We start from the raw sequence: 23,774 nt of genomic DNA on the forward strand, positions 1-23,774 counted from the left end.
AAACCGAGTCTGTTAGTCAATTTAATTTCATTTTTTGTTATTTATGCTTGTAAAAGGATCGAGCAGGCCAATATTACAATGTATTTACGATTATTCAGGTCATCGTACAGATGCTCGAAAAAGGTATCCGCGTAGACTGAAAATACATATATGTATATACTGACTTGCGGTATATGCAAAACTTTGTCGAATCTTTTCTTCAGACGCGGTAAGAGGAACAAACTACCGTTAGAATTGCCATAAGATTCTATATATATACATATATATTATATATATAATTATTGAAGTTTTTGTATATCTAGAATTTTTTAAAACATATTTTTATAGATATATAATTATGATTAATATTAAAAAATATATATATATATATACATGTATATATATATTTACATAATTATATATATAATATATATTCAATATATATAATTATATATATAATATATATTCAATATAATTATATGTATATAAAAATAATATATATATATTTAATATATATTATATATATAGAATTTTTATATTTTACGTGCATTATTTTTCTATCCTTGATGTATCACTTTCTCCTCTTTACCCTGCTTTTGAAGAATAGATATGTCCGGTATATTGCTATCAAGAAAATCAAGTAAATTAAGTTCTCAGCAAAATATAATCTATACAGTTTGAAGTCTATCTGCGATAAATTGTAAAAAAAGCCTACTCGTTAACTTATACTTTTCCGACGGTACGTTTCCAAAAATCGAAATGTCAAAAGAAAAAGACAAAAATGAAGACATAACTGTACGTTTTTAAATTAGAATCGATACAATGCTGTCAAAGTGATGAATTCGTTTTATTTATAAGGGATGTCCAATAAATCGATAATGTACAATCGACGAGACGATAAAAAAAAAACAAGATGTAGAATAAGTTATTTTATATATATTGTCTACAAAAAAAAAATCTCTTTTTCTTTTTGCAATACAAAGTATATCAAGAAAAAAAATGTTTAAACAGTTTGAGATCTTACTTTAAAATCGTGAAATTTTTTTCAAGCTTCAATTACGACTATTTTTATATAGAAAACGTTTTTCGCGAAGGATCCGCCGATTGCAACAACGATTCATCAGACGACCCTCATATATGTCTGACGTCTGCATTAATGACGGCGCGAAATTGCATAATTAATGATAACATCGACAACTTCCGCGCTGCCTCTTGTCACTTTAGGCACTTTCCGTGGAAAACAGCATTGTTCAACACGTTGTTTTTCATTCATGCATTTTTTTTTTTTATAGTTAAAGCTTTGGTTGTTAATATATGTGTATATATATATTATTGTTAGACTCGAAGTATTTCACAATTTGCTGAAATTATTCTATTAATCTATGTACAAGTTTGTGATCACGATTGATGTAACAAATTAAGTCGTCTATCAGCTGTTTTATTTGAACTTTGTAAAATTAATGCAATCGTACAATGTATGCGTATGTGCGTGTGTGTATGTGAATATGTATGTGTATGTATATGTATTATTTTGAGCGTTCAGGCTCGGTAAGTGCATACCGCGATGCGCTCACGTAAGGCAAAGACTCCTCTCTCCGAGCATCGATGATGATCGTCATCGTCATCATCATCTACCCCTCAACATCTCTCGCTTCGCTTTGGCGGCATAATTTCGATCGACATCGGGGAGACATCCAAAAAAAGCGCCGATCTTTCACCGCGTCTCCTCCTCCTCCTCCTTCGAAGAGGAAAGGATGAAACCTCGTATGTGTCTCTGTCGCTCGACAGTGTCTACTTACGTCTTCTTCTCTCGCTCGCCTCTCATTTGTCAGCAGCGGGTCTCGTGACGGTCTGCGGGATCACCGTCAGCGATTTCGGGATCTTGGGCAAAATCGGAATCGGACTGCTCGTCGAGGACGACGACGACGACGTCATCATAGACGGCTTGGTCGTCACCTGGATCGACTTGGGCAGGTTGAGATTGTGGATGAGATTTTGGCCGGTCGGGTTGTTCTCGCTCGCGACCGAATGACGCATCGTCAGGTCGCAGATCAGGGGCTCGAAGTCGCCGCGACTCTGACGGCTGAGCATCTCCTGCTGCAGCCGCAGGTGCCTCTGGAACTGCTGGCTGTGGCCGGGAATCGCCGCGGCGATCTGCGGCGCCTTCTGATACTGCGATCCGTTATTGCTACCGGCACCCTGGAACTGTCTGTCGTTGGTCTTTTGCTGCCGTTTGTTCGACGGCTGCACGCTCCGCTTTACGTCCTGCTCGCTCAGTTGAAACACTTTGCCGCCGTAAGCAGGGGGTAGACTCTGTCCGTCCTTCCGCTTAACGCCACCGTTCGTTGTCGCGACGGGGCTGGCTCCGCTGCTGGTCGATGGCAGGCTTAATCGTTGCAGATTCGGCGGCGGTTTCTTGATAATCGACACCCCCGAGTTGAGCTTGAGCACCCGCGGCGAATTCATCATCTTCGTCGGATGTAAAGACACGGGGCCGCCGCCGCCGATTGGTCTGGGCGTCGAACTTGGGCCAGGCAGTCTGTTTTTCTCCATGAGGTAACCGCCGCTCAAACGGCGGGAATTGAATTCCGTCGCGATCGGCTCCATGATCGGCTCGTCCACCTGCTCCGGGCCCTCGTACGATATCAGTCTGTTCTGCACCGACGTGGAGTAGTTGATCGCGTTCCGCGAGGCGTCCGGCGCGAGTATCAGGTCGCCGGCTCTATAGTACTTCTCCAGGAGGATCAGGTGTCGCAAGAAGGAGCTCTGATTGCCGTAAGGTCGCTGCAAATGCTGCCAGAGAAGCTTGGTCTCGCGATCGTACTGGATCATCGTCGCGCACTTCTCCCAGCCCTGCGGCGTCACCTCCCGTACGTTCTGAAACTCGATGTTGACGTGAAGGTTCATCTCCTCCTCGCCCGGGAAGAGCGTGCGCACGCTTATGGAGGGATTCGCGCCGAGTCTCTGCACCACCGGCGATATGTCGTTGTTATTGTTACTGTTGTTACTATTATTGAGTCTCGGCCTTTTCGGCAGCCGCGTCAGGGTGACCTCGTTATCCATCCCGAAAATCTCGGCCATCTCGCTCGCCGTCGTCGCGCTGTCGCCCGTTGTCAAGGTGTAGGCGTGCATGTCGAGCATCTTACGCTTCTTCAGGTTCTCCACGGTACTCTCGATACCGTCGAAATACGGAAGGGACGAGATATTGCTGCCGTTCTCGTCGCCGCTCGTCTTCGCGGCGCGATTCTCGCCGCTCATCTCGCAGGAGATTGCCGGACATCCCTCGTTCTTATTCGGCTCCGGCGTCGACTTCTCCGACGTGCCGCTCGTCACGTGTTCCGGGGACTTGGAACTGCCGCTCTTAAGCTGCGCGCTCTTGGTGCTCTTCTTATTCTTCTTGTCCTTGACCTGATTCGTCGCCTGCTGCGACGAATCGTCGTCCTCGTCGTCGGCCACTTCGATTCCACGACTGTGCAAGATCCTGTGCATATCGAAAACCATTTTTTTCATCAATTCTCTCGGTTTCGACGGAATTTCTCGACTTAGCTTCAAGTAATATATATATAATACTCACCGCTTTCGATAACTCTTCGTGAAGGTCTTGTGATTCGTGTTCATGTTCTCGATGTCCCTGTACTTGAGCTGCAGCTGCACAAAGTATCGGCACAGTTTGCACACGTACGTGCAGCCCTGCAGTAGAACGGGGATTGCTTGGGGACCGGCCAGCTGATTGAATTCGTCGATCTCCGTCTTGGTCAGCGGATGGGTGTGCGTTCGTATCAGCCGGCGTTTACACAATGCGCACATCAAGTAACACTCCACCTTCTCGTAATGACTGATGCAGAACGGCATCTGGGTATGCTGACTCGAATCCCAGTCGATGTCAACCTGCAATAACATTTCTCGTTTGCAAATGCAAGCGATATACCACATTCACCATCATATTGGTGTGAGCATTTGTTTTTTTTTAGACGCACGAGTAGCAAAGATTAACCTGATTCTGTAGACTGGCTTTTATCTTGAACAACCAACGGCGTTTAACGTGATGCCGCGCAGGATCCCGGCACTCGCGAGCCGAGCACTTGGTCACCATCAGTTGTCTGTGCTGTTTCTGCGGCTTCTGCTGCATATTCGTCGGGCTAGTGTTCGCCTAGGAGAAGAAGGGTAGATTATTAATCATGATGGCGATCGTGCATACGTTTGGGAATTAATTTACAAGAGTAAGAACTCCTTCAGGGTGTCTACTCAAATCTTGTAAAAAAATTCCCTGATCTTTTATTCTCGTTGAAAATTTCAAGTAAAATCAGAAAATTTGTAGCTTTTTAAAATAAGTTTCTTTATTGTGTGCGTTTTGTAATGTTTTCTATTCATACGATTGCAAAGTTATCAAGAGTGTTTCAAGAGTTTTTCTAGCATTTAATATTGATTTATTAATTGTAAAATTAATTTAGACAATAACAAAGTACGATATATCGCTATATCTAAACGCTAAATATATATATGCAAAAATATAAGATAAAAAAATATAAAACAAAAAATAATGTATTATAATAAACGTCTTAAGAAATACTAATTCATTTAAATTAATTATTTATTCGTTTATTAAATTATTACTTATTTAAATATTTATTAAATAAATAAGGAGTACAAATTTATTTATAAATATTACTTATTAAAAAATTGAACAATTTTCTATCAAATTTAAGAACTCTAAAAATAGAGCGTTAATAAAAAAATCACATGAAATTTTATTAAAAATTTAAAAATTGCCAAGATATGTTAGACAGATGTTTCTTTAAGTACTAAATAAGAATAAAATTATTAGAGGCAATTTTTTAAAAAATCCCCGAATCCCAATTAAATTCCTTTTTTCAAGGTTGAACGAAATTCCCTGAGAACACCAGATTTTCAATGTTTTTTCCGGGATTATACACCCTGTGACCTTATTAAAGGAGCAACGAACCTTCCTGTCAACGTGACGATAGCAGGCGTCGCACAGACACGAGTCTTTCGTAAGATGTCTCTCAAAGTTCAAGATCTTCTTACGCCTCTCGTCGGATTTCATTTGCGCCAGGTGCATCGGCGTGTCCAGGGAACCGAATTTACCGAAACAGTAGGAACACACGTCGGCGCAGACGCGTCCAGGATGTATGGAGAAAGAAGAGGATTTCTCTGGAATGACAAGCGACTGACGATCCTTAGGTGCGGCGTCTTCGTTATCGTCATCTGTGGTGATAAAAAAATTGGCGAATCGTTAGAGATCGGTCGAATTACGTAACTGTCCTTGGACAGTTGCGCAGATATTAGTGAGAATATGTAAATAGAGGTGAAAAGCAACAGCGTTCTCTTCTTGGCATGCATTGTTATTGAAAAAAATATATATTAGATTAAGTGTAGTTTTTGGAACTAGTGGTCTGAAATACAAAAAAAAATAGTGTTGCGTAAAATATTTCGATTAGTGCACATCTTCTTCTAACTGCATTAGACACATAGCGAGAATAGCTTTCAAAATGGAACAAAAAAGAGGAGAGAATATAAATAGTTTAACGCAATTTCTAGTATGTATATAGTAAGTATATCTAGTAAGTATATATTAATAATACTAATAATCGAGTATACATATTAAGACAAGATGAAGATTCAACCGCGCGCTTAGTTTAATTAAAAAAAAAAAAAAAAAAAATTTTTTCTTTTTTTTTTTGGAAAAGGGCGATGAAGGAAAAGTAAGTGATATTATCAATTTAGTTATTCCCGCAACCAGGATTACCGCAAGAGTGTCTGTGGTTAGTAGTGAACTTTCGGTTCGCACCAGAGCTGCTATCGCCCAAACCACTGGTTCCAAACTGAAAAAAAAGGAAACAAAATATAATAAAATAAATCGTAAAAAAAATATTTATTGTAAATAATACAGGATGTCCCAAAAGTCCTGCAACAGTCAAATATCTCGAAAATAAAGGTTTTTTGAAAAAAATATTTCAAATAAAAGTTGTAGGGCTTTAAGTGGCACATTAAATAGTAATTAGTGTTATTATATAAATAGCATCGTTAAGGTCACGTATTTAAAATTTTTTAATGGAAACCTCTATTTTTGATTGCACATTCATAGCTAATCTCGAGAGCTTTTTAAAATATTAATAATAAAGTATTTCTTCAGTGTTTTTCGAATTATAATGCTTGAAGTTTACAGTATTTTGACATAAAATACAAAATATCTTGTAAAATATTTAGTTTTCGATAATCTTACCTTAATACTTTTATGCATAAAATAATTAGACAAATCAATTGGTGTGAAAAAACACATAGTTATTTTTAAGAAAATGTATACAATTTGCAACATATTTTTTTAAAAAGCAATTATGCGTTTTCTTTACACCAATTAATTTGTCTAATTATTTTATGCATAAAAGTATTAAGGTAAGATTACCAAAAACAATGTTTTGCAGATTATTTTGTATTTTATGTCAAAATACTGTATCTTTCAAGCCTCATAATTCGAAAAATACTTATCAGAAAAAACTTTATTATAGTGTTTTGAAAAGCTTTTAAGATAAGCATCAATATGTAATAAAAAATAGGGGTTTCCATTTAAAAGTGAATTTTACGTGGCCTTAACAATGCTATTTATAGTCACACTAATATTATTACTTAAACAACTACAACTTTTATTTGAAACATTTTTCTCAAAAAGCCTTTGTTTTCGAGATATTTAACTGTTGCAGGACTTTTCGGACACCCTGTATAAAAATTAATCCGACTATTAGAGCTTTTACATTTGCGAATTATCAATATTCAACCCTTGTATTTTTCATACACACGACATAAAGGAGTCGAATGAAAAGATAATAAATTTCTAAAGACAATTAATTACATACTAAAAATCTCTTTGACAATTAAATATCACAGCGATCTTTTAAATCAAAAACACGATAAAAAAAAAATATTAGAAAGGGGAGAAAAAACGATAAAAGAAAAAAAAAAAAAAAAAAAAAAAAAAAAAACATTCCTACGCGCGAGAATGAATTACATTCGATGAAGAAGAAGCACGCAAAGTCGCTCTCTTACCTCCTTTTGAATGGTGTAAATCTCTGGCGAGTCCACTTCTCCATCTACGCGACCTTGTTTGAGGACGATCATCTTTAACGGAGGCACGGATCCCCGCTTGTCCTTATCCTTCTCTTTCTGCGACACCTTGATGACCGTCTTCAGAGTCCCCGACGACTGCTCTTTCCTAATCTTTTGCTGATTCTGCAGTCTCTTCTTGGCCTCTTCTAGGGATTCCAGCCCCAACGTTCGCAGAATCGACTCCTTCCTCTCCTTGTCCTCGGGCGTCTCCAGGATCTTTCCCATATTGTCGCCGCTGGACGACTCCCCGGACGTGGAGGTCTCGTCCGAGTCCTTGGGCGGGCGCTTGGGACCCTTGCACTCGTTCCCCAGCATCTCCTGTATCCTATTGTCGGACGTCTGCTTCGACGACACGTGATTCTCGGACAGGTTTCGCGAGAGTCGCCGCTTCTCCCCGCTCTTGGAGCCCTTGGCGTCAATAGCTATGTCGTTTTCCGACTTGCTGCGCACATTGCTGGGTCCCTTCTTGATGTCGAGTTCGCCCGGCTCGCGTTGCTCGAAGAGAGCCTCGCTGAAGCTGTCCATACGCTTGTTCAAGAACGAACTGTTGTTCTCGTTGATCTTGGCGACCTCGTTGTCCAGCAGGGTCTCCTCCTTAGTCTGCTGATCGGACTTGCGCGAGTCTCGCTTCACGCGCTTGGTCTTGGAGCTGGAGTTGGACAGTGATGGGTCCTCCTTGCGGCTCCTCTTCGTGTCTCTACTACGACGGGTCCGGGACTGAGAAGATGACTCGTCCGAGAGTTCATTGCTGTTGGGCGAATTGGCCGTGTCTTCTGTCTTCTGAGACCCTTCGGAGACTCGAGTCTCGTCCACTGATTGCGGTGTTTCATTAGCATCGTTCTGTAGACCGGAACTTGGAGTCTTTCGATGAACACTTCCGCCTTCTTCCTGTTTGATCTTCACGCCATCGACGTGCTCTCGGCCGGCTTGTCCTCTCTGCTTGTCACGGGCTCGCAAAACTCTCCTGCTCTTCTCGTTGCCGGGTTTCTGTTCCTCGGAACCTTTATTGTCTGACGATTTGTTATTGCTCGGATCCCCTGTTGTCTCACTGAGTTCCGGATTTTGCTCCGAAACACTACTCTCGTCCGAATTTGACGTCGGATCGCCGCTGGTTCTTTGCTCCAGTTCCTTGCTCTCGACGTTCTGCTGAGGAACAGGGGTGCATGCAGGCACAGAGTTTACAGAACTACATGAATCGCTATTTGAATCACAGTTTGCGGTGGTCGTTATGTTATTTGTCTTGGAGTGATTCGCGCTTTGCGCCGAATTGCAGGAAGCGTCGTCCTTCTCCTCAATCGCATCGGCAGATCTATCCACATTTGATATCTCGCTACTAGTTGCAGTATAGATGTAATCAAAGATCGTAGGAAACATCAGTCTGTCTTTGGACGCTTCCTGTTTGCTTACACGCTGAATCTCTGCCGGCTCCTTGTCGGAAATTATCTCTCTGCTCGACGATGTGTCGTTTGCCGCATCTGGTAGTGACAACTCGGCAGCTTTATCATCTTTTTTGTTTATCCCGCGGAATAGACTTAACAGCTTTTTCGACTCTTTCCAATCCCCATAATACCTGATCTCTGATTTTTCCACTTCTATAAACTTTTCCAAAACCTCTTCCGGAAGATTCTCCTCCTTCGCTTGCCGAGGGGACGACGTGGTTGCATCATCATCTGAAGCGCCCTCGCTCGTAGGTCTTTGTACATGTTCCGCCGAACCATCTTCCAATCTCGAGATTACCTTACTCGGTGTCCTGCCGTTCGGTTTTCTCGCTTCGACGCTGTCCGAAGTCTTATCGCTGATCCTCGAAGACTTTCTCGTAGCCATCTTCTTGCTCTCGTCTTGCAACGCCTTGGACTCGCTATCACCAGCTGCGCTGCAACCGACGTTCTCGATTTCCGGCTCGTCGACGCCGCTGTTATAAGCTGCAGCAGCACTATTATTATTACTTATATTACACGTAGATTCGCAAATATTATGTACATTATGAATCCTGTCGCTGTCGGAGGCCCTGTTCTCCTGGATGTTCTGCGAATGCGTCTCCGCTTCCCCAATATCGGACTTGACTAGTTTCTCCTCAATCTCTTTGGCAGTATCGGCCACTTTTGGTACCGAATTTTCCGAGCTGTCCGACGTGATCTCGTTCTTCGTCACGGCCGATCTGTCCTCGTCGATACTGTCCTCCAATCCCATCTTCTGGGATTCCGTGCTGAGTGGCGCGACGACCTCCTCGATCTTGGGCACATCAAAGTTCTTGCTCAATACAAGACCCTTCTCCGGACCGAATATCTTGCTCTCGATGGTCTTCACGATGTTCAACTTGATGTTCTCGATCATTTGATCTATCGAATTACCGTCCGATTTATCGGCACTGTAAAAAGAATTGACCGTCTTCTTCATATCTATGTTCAAACTACCCCTACGACCCTTCGATTTGTCGGTAAATTTGGCCAAGATACTGTCCTTCCTCGTTTGATCTAAATTATTGAGTTTCTGCGAATCCTCTTGCGGTTCGCTCTTTATTCGCACGTCTTCCATTTTCATGTCGTCGTCCTTCGCAGCTTCGTTTTCTATGGTCTTAGCTTTAGTCTTGGAACGCAGTGTCGGCCCCGTCTCGCCCGTTCTATCGACACGATCGCTATTATTATTGTTCTCCACTTCCGAGCCGATATCAGCTTCCTCGTCGAAATTCTTCGACACCTCGTCCTTCAAACACATCTCCTCCTTGATCGACGCCACAGCGGTCTGGGATTCGTTGCAGCTGTGATCCGAGAAGCAGGAATCCATATTTGCATTGCAATCCGAGATGTGTTCCATCGAGTTGTCAGAGATAGCAGTCCCATCGGAGTTGAATCTATGACGCTTTTTAGAATCGTTATCCGGGGAGTTTCCCGAATCCGACAATTGTCGTTGCTTCCCGTTTCTCAAACTTCTTTGCGACACTTCGACGTAGTCGACCTTCGATCTCTTTCTCAATTGAATAGCATTCTGGAATCCTTGATCCTCTGCGTACTCACCATCCGATGTAACTTTTGTGTCATCGGTGTCAGGCTCCTTCTTGATCTCAATGTCACAAACAATGTTTTCATCTACCAGCATCTTCTTGCTTCTCGTCACCTTTCCCTCGGTCTTCTCTGTCACAACACCCTGTTGATTTTCAATTTCGGAATCACTCAACATCGAAGAAGCTATAACTTCGTCTATGGTAAGATCGATAGAGTTCTTGTCATCCAAAACTGCCTTTGGAAATTTTTCAACGCTAGAATTGCTCTTTACGCTGACAGAATCTGATTCCTTACCACTGCTCTTTCGATTCTTCGCAGCACCCTTGTGCAAATCTCTGTTGTCCTCCGCAACTTTGATGAGATTATTATCCTTGGTATTGTTCTTCTTCAAGTTTGTTAACTTTGCTGTTTTGGCACCCTTGGACAAAGAATCAGGACTCTCTGTTGTTTTTCCCTTTCTGCCAAGTTTTGGACTAACTTTAACGCTAGATGCAGCACTGGCCTCTTCTTTGTTCTGAATGTCGGATTTGACTTTTTTGGTCCTGAGATTGTTCTTGGCACTTTTACTTGGTGTTTCGGTTCCTTTGCCTTCGTTGTCTCTGTTGTTCGTCTGATTCTCCGAGAATTTCGAAGCTATATCGACTGCCTTGACAGCTGATTCCTCCGATTGCTTAATCTTCTTTGCCTTCACACCCCTCTTGGCGTCAGGGACTATCCTACGTATATTCTTATTCGTCACCCTCCTGGTAACCTTGGACTTGATGAGATTTGCCTTGGTTGCTCTTAGGTTCTGTTTGCGTCTCAGATTCTTAAGGGCATTCCTGCGTGGCAAGCTCGCCTCTAGTTTGACAGAGAGCTGACTACCTGTTGCTACCGTATCAAAAATCTCTTGCGCAAGTTGCTGCTGCTTTACACTCGGCACTGACTTGCCTTTCTTATTCCTGACCTCATTGGATGGCAAGCCAGAGTCATTACTCGCCTTCTGTTTCGATTTGGAAGGCGCTAAGGGTCTCTTTTCCCTGGATGCCATCTCACTTCCACCCACATTGGGCTCCTGCAATACATTATTCGCTACAGAAAATAAAGAACATTCTCTCCCTCCAAAAAATTTACAAAAATATTTACAATATTTTCAACAGTATCACCGATAAAAGGGTTCGTTCACAATATTACAAAAAATTACTTTGTCGCATTTTCGATCCAAAGATAATTAAAAACCAATCGAGAAAAAGGAGCTAAAAATTTCATCAAAATTCGAATAATAAAATTGCACACACACACACACATACACACGTTTACAAAAATATCTATTAAAAAAATAAATAAATAAAACTAAGTGTAAAAGATAACATGGCTTCGAGAATGCGCTATGAACGAAGCACGTGGACGCCGATATACGATGTTTCGTTTCACGAGATGAGACGCAAACATGTTTCCAATAGAGGAATGAAGAAAGAGAGGGGGGAGAGAGGAAGGAAAAAGAGGGGGGGGGAGGGCGTCGAAAGAGCACGATTTTTTTTTCATCCCGAACGCGACGAAGCTAGGACGAGACGGGGTTGTCTAGATGCGGCCCTGGACTTGGGCAGAAAAATTACGTGACAAACTTTGCGCACACATACAGCTAGCCACAGAAACACACACACATACATACACATGGATGCGCGAAGCGCCTCGCTCGCTCGCTGCTGCTGGCTCCAAAGTCAGCCAGAGAGAGAGAGAGAGAGAGAGAGAGAGACAGAGAGAGAGAAAGAGGCTGAAATATTTCGCGCGATATCTCGCCCCGCGTCCATCCGATCGCGAGGATTCCGGGCGCGAGAGAGAGTCCGCGTCACACGCTAAATACCCGGGCGGAAATCGGGCGGGGGGGCCCAGGGGGGGTCGGGGAAATCGCGGCGTAAAGAGTCGCGTGTCGCGAAAAAATCCGCCACGAATAAACAAAAGGTCGGCGGCGGCAGGTTTTTTTTTTCTTTTTTTTTTTTTTTTTCGGGGCCGCGGACGCCGCGACGCCCCCTCCCGGGGGCGACGTGCCCCGGAGGACGGGGCACGAGGAACGCGGTACTCACCTCGGGGACCGAGAATCCTGCCCGTAGAGGTCCGTGGTCGGGATCCGCGGCTGAATCGACGATAATACACAATACACGACGTATCCCCCCGTATATATGAACGGGAAAGAGAGACGACGGGATACCGTTGCAGGGTGTCTATGCGCCGTGCCACTCCGCTCCTGGCGCCACCTGGCGGCCGCCCAGCGAAACTCCTCCCAGCAGCGGACGCATAATCCCTTCGGGATGACTCTCCGGGAGCTCGGGAGCCTCCTTTTCCACCCCCCCGAGGGTGATCGAGGACCCCGGGGCGGGGGATCTTTCCCTCGCGATCCGGGAGAAGTGGGATGAAGAGATAAAAAAACCCTCAGAGGGGGAGGGGACGTTTCCCCTCGCCGAAAACGTCACTTCCGTCTCGCGACTACTAACTACTATGGTGCGTTCGCGCTAACTTCCTCGCGCTAACTCGGCTCGTTTAGGATTTTTCCGAGGGCCCGCGGATCGGGAGCGCGTTCACCTACCTATCGGAGGGTTCGATCTGTCATCGGCGGCGGCGAAGGCGATACTGAATGACTGACCGATCGCGAGTCCGCGCGAGCGAGCGACGAGAAGCGAAGACGGCGGACGACGAGCGAGGACTCGCGCGATAGGTAGAGAATAGGTCGGCTCTCCGCTAGAGAGAAAGAGAGAGAGAGAGAGAGAGAGAGAGAGGGAAGACGCGCCCGATCGTATAAGCGCTGCGCATCAATGGCGGACGCCGACCCTTAGGATATTTTATCCGAGACTTACCAAGATGGCCGGCCTTCGGATTTTCGCACGCGGTGCCAACCGCTGCCTCGCGAGCCTCAACAATTTCGCGTCCACGTCGATTCCTCCTTTCGCCCCCCAGGTAAGTCTCGCGAAATTCCTCGCTTCGGATGATGAAATTTTTTGCCTGCCGCGAGCAGATAAGGGGCCTCTTCTCGTGACGCTCGTCCCGGGATCGTCCTGTCACAGGTCGCGATAAAGGATAAGACGAATGATAATTTTTTTCGAACGTGAGAAAAATGAAAGAGCACGTTCGAGCTTACCTGTATTACACTCTGTGGGAAGTAACGTGATTTGTTAAGCCGACTTACAAGTTGAGCTGGAAAATTGATATCTACAAAAAAAATGCAATTATTTTTAATTTACAAATATTGTCCATATATATACATTGTATTTATAATAATTACAATTAATTATATAAATTTTTAAATGTCAAAAAAACTCGTATATATGTATATATACGATTTTTTATATGAAAATTTAGAAAAAAAAAATGGAGAGAGAGAGAGAGAGAAGAGAAGAGAATGAATTTACTGTAAATAATTACATAAAATGTAATTAAAATTAGAAACAAAATTGTACATATATGTTTTATACGATTTTTTTTATATTTGAGAATTTAAAAAAAGAAGAGAATGAATTTACTGTAAACAATTACATAAATTGTAATCAAAATTTAAACAGTTTTTTGTTACATATTACATATTTTTTACAATTGCACATTACATTGTAGAATGTTAATATTGTACACAGTATGTTGAAATATTTATTTTCGACATTAAATATCCCTCTACGTTAGCAAAAGTTTGTTCAATCTTTAAAAATTTACTGAAATTGATAAACTTCTTTTACATATTATTTTGATATTAATAATTTTTGCATTAATATTTAATGTATGGCAAAGTTAATTAAAACCTATTGCTAACTAAAAAATAAAATCTTTATATTTCAGATTCAAGTGAGATGGAGCACCTACAAAGCATCTCTCGTCTATACTAAACCTGAAGACTACACAGATTACAAGATTACAAAAGATCCAAATGAATGGAAATATGTAGAACGTCTGCTTAGATATAAAACTGTACCTAAACCACCCACTGGAGATGTTGAACTACCATCTGGCTATAAACCAGCGTGTGGTAAGCAATGAAATTATGAAATAAATTTTATTATTAAAAAACGTTTCATCTTTTTACATAAAAATACATACGTTTAAATCTCCTTTTACATCTCTGAAGATATTTTTCCTTTTTCTATTTTAACAGCGTCACCCACGGATTATCCCTATTTCATAGAACGTAGTAGGAATTATATGCAGTCTGTGTATTTGGAAAGATCCAACAGAGGATTGAGGAGACGCACAATGCTTAAGAAGATTCAAGGAGACATATGGGCACTAGATCGCGATATAAAGAAATATTTAGCAAAATGTTTAGGCCGACCACCTCCTAGTAAGATAAACGAATTTGCAGGTACAATTAAATATAAGGGTGACTGCGTTAATCGCATTAAAGACTGGATGGACCTAAAAGGATTCTAAAAATCATCGGAGAAAGTTATTTCCATAAGAAATTGTTATATATGTAAATATACAATAAACAGCAAATCTTTGTTGAGATACATTTGTCGTACATTTTATATTCTGTTTCACCTAAAATTATTCAATATCAAATTCCTCGTGCAACTTTTGTTTAAATAACGAAAATTATTTTATGTATTTTTCGTTCTCAAATATATACAATTTTTTATTCGCAAAGAGGGATATTTATTTTTATTTCTTAGCATTTTAATATCGTATTTATTTCTGTGAAAATATATGTTTGCACCGTAGTATCCAAAAAATTATCCACACGTGTTAAAACATTAAAGATATGTGATACATACATACTGTATACATTAAAAAATTTTTAATTAAATCGAAAGATATTATATATAAATGTGTACATAAATATAATCTTACGCAATGTTATGTAAATATCAAATTAAGTTGTTATTGACCGCAACAAATATACACATATGTATATAACATTTCTATTCATAAAATTATTACATTTTTCATAAACTTAACATAGAGTTCAAAATATCTGTTTATATTCTCCTTTTTTTATACATTACTGTATATATGCATATGGTACATTTTTTTTACTGAAGAGATTTAATAACTTTTGTTCTATATAAATATATTACGAGATATACTTTATAGGAACTCAAATTATATGGATATGAGTGAATATCAAGCGTGTCAATGATTTGAATAGAAAACAACGAATGAAATTGTATCGAAATAAATCAAGAGAATTTGTCAAAAAAAAATTAAATTTTGTAAATGTGAATTCCAATATTTGTTCACTAAAAAAAAAATCTTATGTTTTAAAAACTGCAGAAAGTATATCATAAGACAGATATTTATGTATAAAAGAGATTTCGTTTGATATGGAAATCAAGAGGAAGGAACATATTTAGGAAAAAAAAAAAGATATTCCGGATACCGGTTTATCCTATTAGGGTTTTTGTGAAGAGCATGTAAACTTTTTTTTGATATTGTATCATTTCTGATATTTTATCATTTATTTCATGCGAATAGGGTTTATTTGATGCATATGGCAAATTTTACTTGAAAACTTTTCCTTGATTGAACTTCCGTCCTTCTTTGTCCGTGCCAACCCAGCTGAGATATTGCTTGACCATTTCTTTTGTTTCTTCCTTTGATGGATCCAGTTTTGTCCAAGTATAAGATTCATAATCCACTTGCCAATCTGGACTTAGCTATAGAAAAATTAAAAAAAAAAAAAATTATATATATTTATGTATTTGTGTATGTATACAAATGTTTTTATCATAAATATCTTCAAAATATCATCAAAAATTCATAAATATCCTATATATTCATTCAAATGTATAAAACTTACTGCAAAAACAAGGTCCTGTCCGCGCCAGACCCAAATGCCACTGATTGAATTATTGTTGTCTTCTCCAAAAATACAGGCACTGGCAAATGCACCTTTTCTCAACGTATCTAATCGTTGATACATACCACTAATTAAATTACAAGACATGAAGACCTGCAAATAAACAAGAAGGTTGTACAAGTTAAGGTGTATTCAACTTTTCTACTTTTCAAATATTATTTAAAAGAATCTACATACTTTAGTTAATTCATGGTTGTACTTATATTCACCAAGCCAAATACTATAATTTTCCGGATCAAACTTTTGCCAAAAGTAAGGAATAGATTTAGATTCATCTTCATTGGAATAACACCGTTTAAAATCGTCAAGGTCGAAAGAGCTTTTAGGCATCAAAGCAAAGGGATTTTTCTTTTTCGGTTCGGCGGCTAAAGCCTCGTCTGTTGCATCAGCTTCGTCCTCTGCCGCTGCAGTCTTCTCTGCTACAGGTTTAGATTCTTTCTTTGACTCTTTGGGTTCTTTCGGCTCTTTAGTCTCCTTCTTAGATTCTTTCTCCTTCTTTTCTTTTTTGGAGCTCTAAATAAAATAATAAAAACATTTTACAATTATGACACTCTAATTATAACAATGTTTATGGTAATTTTACAATTTTCTTCTTCTCTCCTTTATTTATAGTATAACACATTATTACATATCTTTTTAATAAAATACTAACCTTTCCCTGAGTTTCTGCAAACTTCTTAGGATCATATTCAAGAGTTTTATCCGCCAATTTGAAGGCACCAAGTACAGCAATAGATTCAGGTTGATAGATGACTGTTTGGAACCATCGATTTACATTCATATAAGGCTTGCGCAGTTCTGGCTCAAGGATATACTGATACAAGTGTAACAGTGTCATGGCTACGCAAATATCCGCCAGAGTTAATCGCTCTCCCACCAAGTAAGTTCGTGTAAGTAAATGCGAGTTGAGAGCAGTGAGTGCTCTATTTATATCTTCCTTAGCATTCTCAACATTCTAAAAGCAATCACATATAAATATAATTAACTACCAGCATTAATTATTATAAATTATATAATCATTTTTTAATATTATATATAATGTATAAATGTGTGGAATATTGTAAAAGAATATTGCATACAATGCATATGCATGTAAATTCAATACACACACGATTTAATCTACCTCTTTGAGTTACAAAGAATGGCTTTAGAATTTCGCCAATTTTGCCTTTGTAAGAGGATATATGTGATATATGTACACAAAATCAAATAAAAAATGCAATTATTACCTGCTTATGGTACGGCATTATTCCAAGTAGCGGAAATACCCAAGCACAACTCGCAGGAAGAATTTCGGAATCGGCATAGCCAAGCCATTGGATGATCAATGCGCGATCAATCTCAGTTTTCCCTCTCAGCTGTTCGTTGGCCACTATAAATATAAAACACATATACATATATTAAAATTAATACACAAATAGATTGAAATAATTCTTGTTTAAATAAGTCTTACCATAATAAGCAATCGCATTGCTTTCTGTAATATATTTCCCATCGCTTGTTTCAAATGCTGGAACCTTGAAAATTTACAATATTTTTTTTAAAATAACTCCTGAGATAATATTTGAGAATATAATCGTATTATGAAATCTTTATGGAACAATATCATTGTTGTAAGGTTTCTTTACAGTCTTTTATTCTAATAGTAATGCGCATAATATGCATTGTTATTTGCCCTATATGGTTACATGATCATATAATAAACTCGAGTAAGTGAGAGAGCAAGCGTAAGAGAATATCACTTTATGAGCATTTGCAATACAAGATACTCTATTATATAAATATTATATAGAGCATTTTATCATATGGATGTTCAAGAACACCATTATATGAATTATATGGAAAATTCTAAATAATTTACTTTCATGCAAAATTAAAAATGATTTATTATATATTATTCTACTTAATATCATATATGATCAATATGACTAATACGATCATTAGTATATTTGCAATACCATATGAATCATCAAATCTTTATATGCGACACTTTAAATGATAATCTTAAGAAAAAAAAAAAAAAAAAAAATTACATACATTTAAGCGAGCATCGTTTGCATAAAAATTGAGCAACTCGTGAAACAGAGTATTTTGCTTCTCTCGTCACGCTTTGCCAGGAGCAAAGGACCTTATTGTCAATCACCGTATTGCGAAACAATGAGAGAGAAATATCGCGTGAAGCGCGATCGAGAGCCTGAATGGGACTCACTTTTCCCAGGGGGAACTTCTTCAGGAACGCCTCGGTCTTGTTGGTCTCGCCGAAGACGAAATCCTCGGCGACTTTGACCCGAGCACCGGAGAACTGTGCCGCTATTAGGGCCTTGTAGGCGCGGAAATTTTCCGGGTACGTATATAAGGTCTGAAAGAGAAAAAATTCACCATGTAGCGTGTGACGGATCGTGCCGGGCCTCGTTCGGCGGCGAGCCGACCTCGGTTTCGGGGCACCGTGACCCGGATGCCGACCGGTTAGCTGCCGCGTGAAAGCCACTTACTCCGGACGCCATTGTATCCAGTCACGGAAAGAGGAAGTAAGAGGGCCGGTAAAGATCGCCTCGTGAAGCGAGCGGGGATACAGATACCCTCGCGTGCGAGAGGTTAGAGATCCTCCTCGAAGCAGGTCGTCTCTGATTGGCTGGCGCCATTAGAGCGAAATCCCGAAACGCGAGGGAGACGGAAGAGAGAGATGGAAGCTGGAAATAGAGAGATGGTTGATGTTAAGGTGCCTTTTCATGCTGACGCTCGACGCTCATTTTTAGCGGCAAAAGACGTCACGTGACCAAAATTGACGAATTGGTATCTTTATTTTTGGTCACGTGACGTCTTTTGCCGCTAAAAATGAGCGTCGAGCGTCAGCATGAAAAGGCACCTTTAGAGCTTTAGATGTTCTAAAAATTTTATTTTTGTTTTTTTAGAGTAATTATGTGAAGTTAATTTTGATTGAAAATATTTTTATTTTTTATTTTAATGCATGAGGAAGATGATACGTCTTTATATTGACCTATTTTTATATGTTATATGTAAAATTATTTTCAATCCAAAATAGTGTTTTATTTTAAATCCAAATTATTTTAATTTAATTATTATATTAATCCAATTAATCCATTATTTTTATCCAAAATAGTATTTTATTTTTTAAATCACATTTTCTTATTTTAATATTTAAAATATCATTTTTTAGTATGAAATCGAGAAATGAGACAAGAAATAAAGAAGAAATGATAAGAATCGGAGATAAAGATGTCCTTTAGATGGATAAAAAATTTTATTAGAGTAATTATGAAGTAAAAGTTTTAATTAAAAAGATTTTTGTTTATTTTAATGTAAGAAAAAGATAATACATTTAAAATCTAATTTAACCTTTATTAAATCAATTTATGCTAATATAAAATTTGGAAATTGAGAGAGAAATGCAGAAATAAATAAAGAAGAAAGAATTTGAAATAGAGATAATTGAAGAGATTGTTAAAAAAAGAATTATTTTTGTTCGTAAAATTATAAAGTAAGTTTTAATTAAAAAGACTTTTTTTTATTTTAATGCAAGAAAAAGATGATTTTTATTAATCAATTTATGCTATATATAAAATTATTTTCAATTCAAAATAATGTTTTATAATTTTTTTAATCACATTTTATTATTTAAAATAATATATTTAAAATAGTATTTCTATATTTTAAGCCCATTTTAATTTTCAACGCGTAAAGTCTCCTGTTTCCGGTGTTAATATTCGATTAACCAATCAGGAAAGAAGGAACAAAGATTCCTATGTCCTGATTGGTCAGTCAAACGTGCTCTGTCCGAAGAGATTTTGGAATTTGTCCATAATGAAAATTGGCAAAATCGCAGTTTCTCTTTTGGCTCGCGCATCTCAGATATTTGATTGTTCCATGGAGAAATTAAAAATGGCAGCCCTCAAGGATGTTGCTTCTTTATATCAGAATTTGAAACGCGAGTGGACAAAAACACCGTGTAATTTGAAGAAATGCAGCGAATTGCTCAATCAATTGAAGGTTATTTACGTTACGTGTTTTATTTGTGGAGTATCGAGCAAGATGATCGCTGACAAAAATTTATCTTATTATAACCTCATCGTGTTCGCGGACTGTCAAAATGGATTGTCATCGTGCGCCCTTTAACTCTGTTTCTTCGAATTTTAATGACTATTCCATTATTTTATTTGATATTTCGGTTTCTAGATTTTATGTGTACATAAAATTTTCATAATTATCGTATATAACAATAATTATATGTGTATCCTTTGCAGATCGGTCTCACAAATCTTGTGTTTCTTCCAACATCAAACAGTACCGCCAGTCAAAATGAATTATTAATTGCAAGTTTGTATCATTCATTCAAAAGTTTTCACAATCTTACATATATATATCGAATATATTTTTATATTGTATTGATATATTTTATTATATTAATATATTTTATATTATATTAATATTTATTGTATATTATATCGATATAATATATTTTATGATATTAATATATATATAATATATAGAATATAATATTAATATATAATAAATCGGATATAATATTAATTCATTTTGTACATATCGCAGGAGACGTATTGGAAATCGGAGCGCAATGGAGCATCGCTGCGGAAGACATACCTTCCTTCGAACGATACATGGCGCAGCTCAAGTGCTACTACTTCGATTACAAGTCCAGTCTGATGGAGTCGGCTTACAAGTATCAGCTTCTCGGTCTGAATCTCCTGTTTCTGCTGTCGCAAAATCGCGTCGCCGAGTTTCACACAGAGTTGGAACTCCTTCCGTCCGATCAGATACAATCGAACGTCTACATAAGGCATCCTTTGAGCCTGGAGCAGTACTTGATGGAGGGTTCGTACAACAAGATCTTCCTGGCCAAGGGCAACGTGCCCGCCGCGTCCTACAATTTCTTCATAGACATTTTGTTGAATACCGTTCGCGACGAGATCGGCGCGTGTATGGAAAGCGCGTACGACAAGATCTCCATCCAGGACGCCGCGAGGATGCTGAATTTAAGTACGGAGAAAGACATAAAAGCGTTCGCCGCCAAGAAGAATTGGAATCTGTCCAAGGACGGTTATTTCTACTTCACCACGACCAGTGAGAAAAAATCCGAGGAGCCTATCCCCAGCTCCGAATTGGCGACGCTTGCTATAGATTACGCTCGGGAACTGGAAATGATCGTTTAACGCTCATGCATCCCTTTTCTCTGTGTACTTTACATTTATTAAATAAACTATCGCTCTTGTACGACAGAATGGAAGAATACTTTTTTTTTCTTTTGTAATATATTTAAAATAAAAAGTTATGTTATAAAAAAAAACATTTTCTCTCATATGTTAATATAATATTATAATTATCATATTTATTTATTATTTTTATTATTTATTATTATTTATTATATAATAATATAATTATAAAGTATAATACAATTGTTATATAATATATAATATTATAGGTGTATAAAATATAATATATATTATATATAAGTATAAAATATAATACAACAATTGTTACTGATTTTATTTTTATCGATTTTTTTTTACATTGCTTTTTTTTTTTATTTTTACATTGCCTATTTGACAGCTGAAGAGGTTATGTTATATGCAAATGTGTGAGTCGATTTAATAATTACGTGAAAAAGATATTTTTGAATTAAACAATTTATAAATCATCTTAGAGTCAAGATATTCATACAAAAGAATTTTTTGTCAATCTTTGGCAACGCAAAATACGACAGCTGTCAAAAGTGACAGCTGTCAGATGACAGCTACCGGCAGGTAGATGTGGAAACATGGCGTCCAACGGGGGATTGCTAGAAAATTAATTAACCGCAACGGAGATTCGTGAAACACTTATCTGTAATTATTATGTAAAAGGAATAAGCGAGATTTATGATTGTGTGAGTGATTTATTGTTTTTTTTTGCCCGTGTCGATGGTAAAATATCGCGCCAGGAAGTTGTGTCACAATGCACGTAAACACGTAGCTTGCATCTACAAGCACATCTTATTACGTGGCAATAGTTATCGCAGAGAGATACGCGTTGCTTCATCAACAAGACGACGTTGCACGTAAGTAACATTTCATACATTCGTTTAACGATAATAAACAATATGATACAAGAGTGCAAGAATTATTATACCATCTGTACTGAAAAAATATAATAATAATAATATACGAAGTAAATTATAAATAAATTTATTACTAATTTGTCGAAAAAAATAAAGAGATAATAAAGTAATCTACCAGATTACTTTATATAGAAATGATACAACATTAGGATTAAGATTATGAATTAATTACAATTTTTTATTACCTCTCCCTTCTTTTGTTGTTACAGGATTCCTAGGAATGCACGAAAAGAGAAAAAAAATTCAGACCATGCGTGCTTTAATACTTGTAGGTGGCTACGGAACCAGATTGCGACCTCTTACTTTAAGTAGGCCCAAGCCGCTAGTTGAATTTGCAAATAAACCGATACTTCTGCATCAGATCGAAGCACTGGTATGCAAATATTTGTAATTTGATCAATTAATTTATCAAAGTTTTGCAAAAATATAATTTTTATTTTCTGTTATATATTTGTTTAAAACACTTTTAGGTACAAACAAATGTAACGGAAGTGATACTAGCTGTCTCCTATCGAGCGAAGCAAATGGAAGAAGAGTTGGTTCACGAGGCGAAGAAATTGGGAGTAAAACTCATCTTCTCTCACGAACCGGAGCCGCTGGGTACCGCTGGACCGCTTGCGCTCGCGCGTGAATATTTATGTGCCAGTGATGATCCGTTCTTCGTTTTGAACTCTGACATTATTTGCGACTTTCCCTTTAAACAGCTTCTCGAATTTCACGAGAATCACGGTAAAGAGGGGACCATAGTCGTCACCAAAGTAGAGGAGCCGTCCAAGTATGGCGTAGTTGTGTACAAAGAGGATGGCAAAATTGAGAGTTTCGTCGAAAAACCGCAAGAGTTTATATCTAATAAAATTAACGCAGGTATAATGTGTTTAATTAAATTATATTGACAATATAATATAAATTATATTATATTGTGTTTAATTAAATTAAATTATATTGACAAAATGCAGGTTTGTACATCTTTAATCCGAGCGTGTTGAACAGAATAGAATTGAAACCTACCAGCATCGAAAAGGAAATCTTTCCAAGCATGGCTCAGGATGGGGAATTATATGCGATGGAGTTGCCAGGCTTCTGGATGGATGTGGGACAACCCAAGGACTTTCTAACAGGCGAGTGTTTTATATATTACTTGTACAAATATACATGATACTTGTATACAAGTTAATTTGCTTCTTTACATCCGATATTCATGCTTTTATGCAGGAATGTCTATGTATCTTGCCTCGTTAAGGCAGAAGCATCCTGAACAGCTTCATTCTGGACCAGGAATAGTAGGAAACGTCTTAATAGATTCAACAGCTACGATTGGCAAGGATTGCAGGATCGGACCCAACGTCACGATTGGGCCTGGTGTTACTTTGGCTGATGGATGTTGCATCAAACGAAGCACTATTCTTAAGGCAGCTGTGATAAAAGAGCACGCATGGCTAGATGGGCAAGTATTTTATATATATATATATATATATATATATATATATATGTGTAAAGATTCACAAAATTAATGTCAAAATTAATTAACAATATCATTTAAACACAGATGTATAGTTGGATGGAGAAGCGTTGTAGGACGATGGGTGCGAATGGAAGGTACAACTGTACTAGGAGAAGACGTTATCGTAAAGGACGAATTATATATTAATGGCGGACAAGTTTTGCCGCACAAGAGCATTTCGACGTCTGTACCGGACCCGCAGATTATTATGTGACCAAA

At 38.4% G+C, this 23,774-nt stretch overlaps 5 protein-coding genes across 8 annotated transcripts; 3 read left to right on the forward strand and 2 right to left on the reverse strand.

Annotated features, from left to right (window-relative positions):
- Positions 1-417: 417 nt before the first annotated feature.
- Positions 418-12,300, reverse strand: East (enhanced adult sensory threshold). Of its 3 annotated transcripts, XM_083050521.1 has the most exons (8): positions 12,167-12,300; positions 7,042-11,157; positions 5,747-5,822; positions 4,943-5,205; positions 3,974-4,129; positions 3,554-3,867; positions 1,779-3,460; positions 418-1,717 (listed from the first exon to the last, which is right to left on the reverse strand). In XM_083050521.1, exons 2-7 carry the CDS (start codon positions 11,131-11,133, stop codon positions 1,801-1,803), a joined length of 6,561 nt encoding a protein of 2,186 aa, XP_082906647.1. In that variant the 5' UTR covers positions 11,134-11,157; positions 12,167-12,300; the 3' UTR covers positions 418-1,717; positions 1,779-1,800. The 3 variants fall into 3 exon arrangements, with proteins under 3 accessions (XP_082906647.1, XP_082906648.1, XP_082906646.1); XM_083050522.1 differs by having other exon boundaries at positions 418-3,460; positions 5,789-5,822; XM_083050520.1 differs by having other exon boundaries at positions 418-3,460.
- A 600-nt stretch (positions 12,301-12,900) lies between these two features.
- Positions 12,901-14,572, forward strand: Mrpl49 (mitochondrial ribosomal protein L49). The gene is made up of 3 exons (XM_083050526.1): positions 12,901-13,034; positions 13,905-14,091; positions 14,218-14,572. Exons 1-3 carry the CDS (start codon positions 12,939-12,941, stop codon positions 14,490-14,492), a joined length of 558 nt encoding a protein of 185 aa, XP_082906652.1. The 5' UTR covers positions 12,901-12,938; the 3' UTR covers positions 14,493-14,572.
- Positions 14,491-18,555, reverse strand: Eef1gamma (elongation factor 1-gamma). 2 transcript variants are annotated; one of them, XM_083050524.1, is made up of 8 exons: positions 18,414-18,555; positions 18,131-18,280; positions 17,375-17,438; positions 17,151-17,293; positions 16,574-16,876; positions 16,099-16,434; positions 15,862-16,014; positions 14,491-15,718 (listed from the first exon to the last, which is right to left on the reverse strand). In XM_083050524.1, exons 1-8 carry the CDS (start codon positions 18,423-18,425, stop codon positions 15,563-15,565), a joined length of 1,317 nt encoding a protein of 438 aa, XP_082906650.1. In that variant the 5' UTR covers positions 18,426-18,555; the 3' UTR covers positions 14,491-15,562. The 2 variants fall into 2 exon arrangements, with proteins under 2 accessions (XP_082906650.1, XP_082906649.1); XM_083050523.1 differs by having other exon boundaries at positions 18,351-18,497.
- A 1,239-nt stretch (positions 18,556-19,794) lies between these two features.
- On the forward strand, positions 19,795-21,244 carry Rpn12 (regulatory particle non-ATPase 12). The gene is made up of 3 exons (XM_083050118.1): positions 19,795-19,929; positions 20,184-20,256; positions 20,491-21,244. Exons 1-3 carry the CDS (start codon positions 19,807-19,809, stop codon positions 21,108-21,110), a joined length of 816 nt encoding a protein of 271 aa, XP_082906244.1. The 5' UTR covers positions 19,795-19,806; the 3' UTR covers positions 21,111-21,244.
- A 338-nt stretch (positions 21,245-21,582) lies between these two features.
- On the forward strand, positions 21,583-23,769 carry Gmppb (GDP-mannose pyrophosphorylase B). The gene is made up of 6 exons (XM_083050259.1): positions 21,583-21,994; positions 22,264-22,427; positions 22,525-22,918; positions 23,011-23,172; positions 23,267-23,498; positions 23,601-23,769. The coding sequence occupies exons 2-6, from the start codon at positions 22,275-22,277 to the stop codon at positions 23,767-23,769; spliced, it is 1,110 nt and encodes a 369-aa protein (XP_082906385.1). The 5' UTR covers positions 21,583-21,994; positions 22,264-22,274.
- The last annotated feature ends 5 nt before the right edge of the window (positions 23,770-23,774 follow it).

Source organism: Prenolepis imparis, unplaced genomic scaffold (genome assembly GCF_030444845.1).
Source record: "Prenolepis imparis isolate NDT839.2.m4 unplaced genomic scaffold, iyPreImpa1.0 SCAF_11, whole genome shotgun sequence".
NCBI classification, from domain to species: domain Eukaryota; kingdom Metazoa; phylum Arthropoda; class Insecta; order Hymenoptera; family Formicidae; genus Prenolepis; species Prenolepis imparis.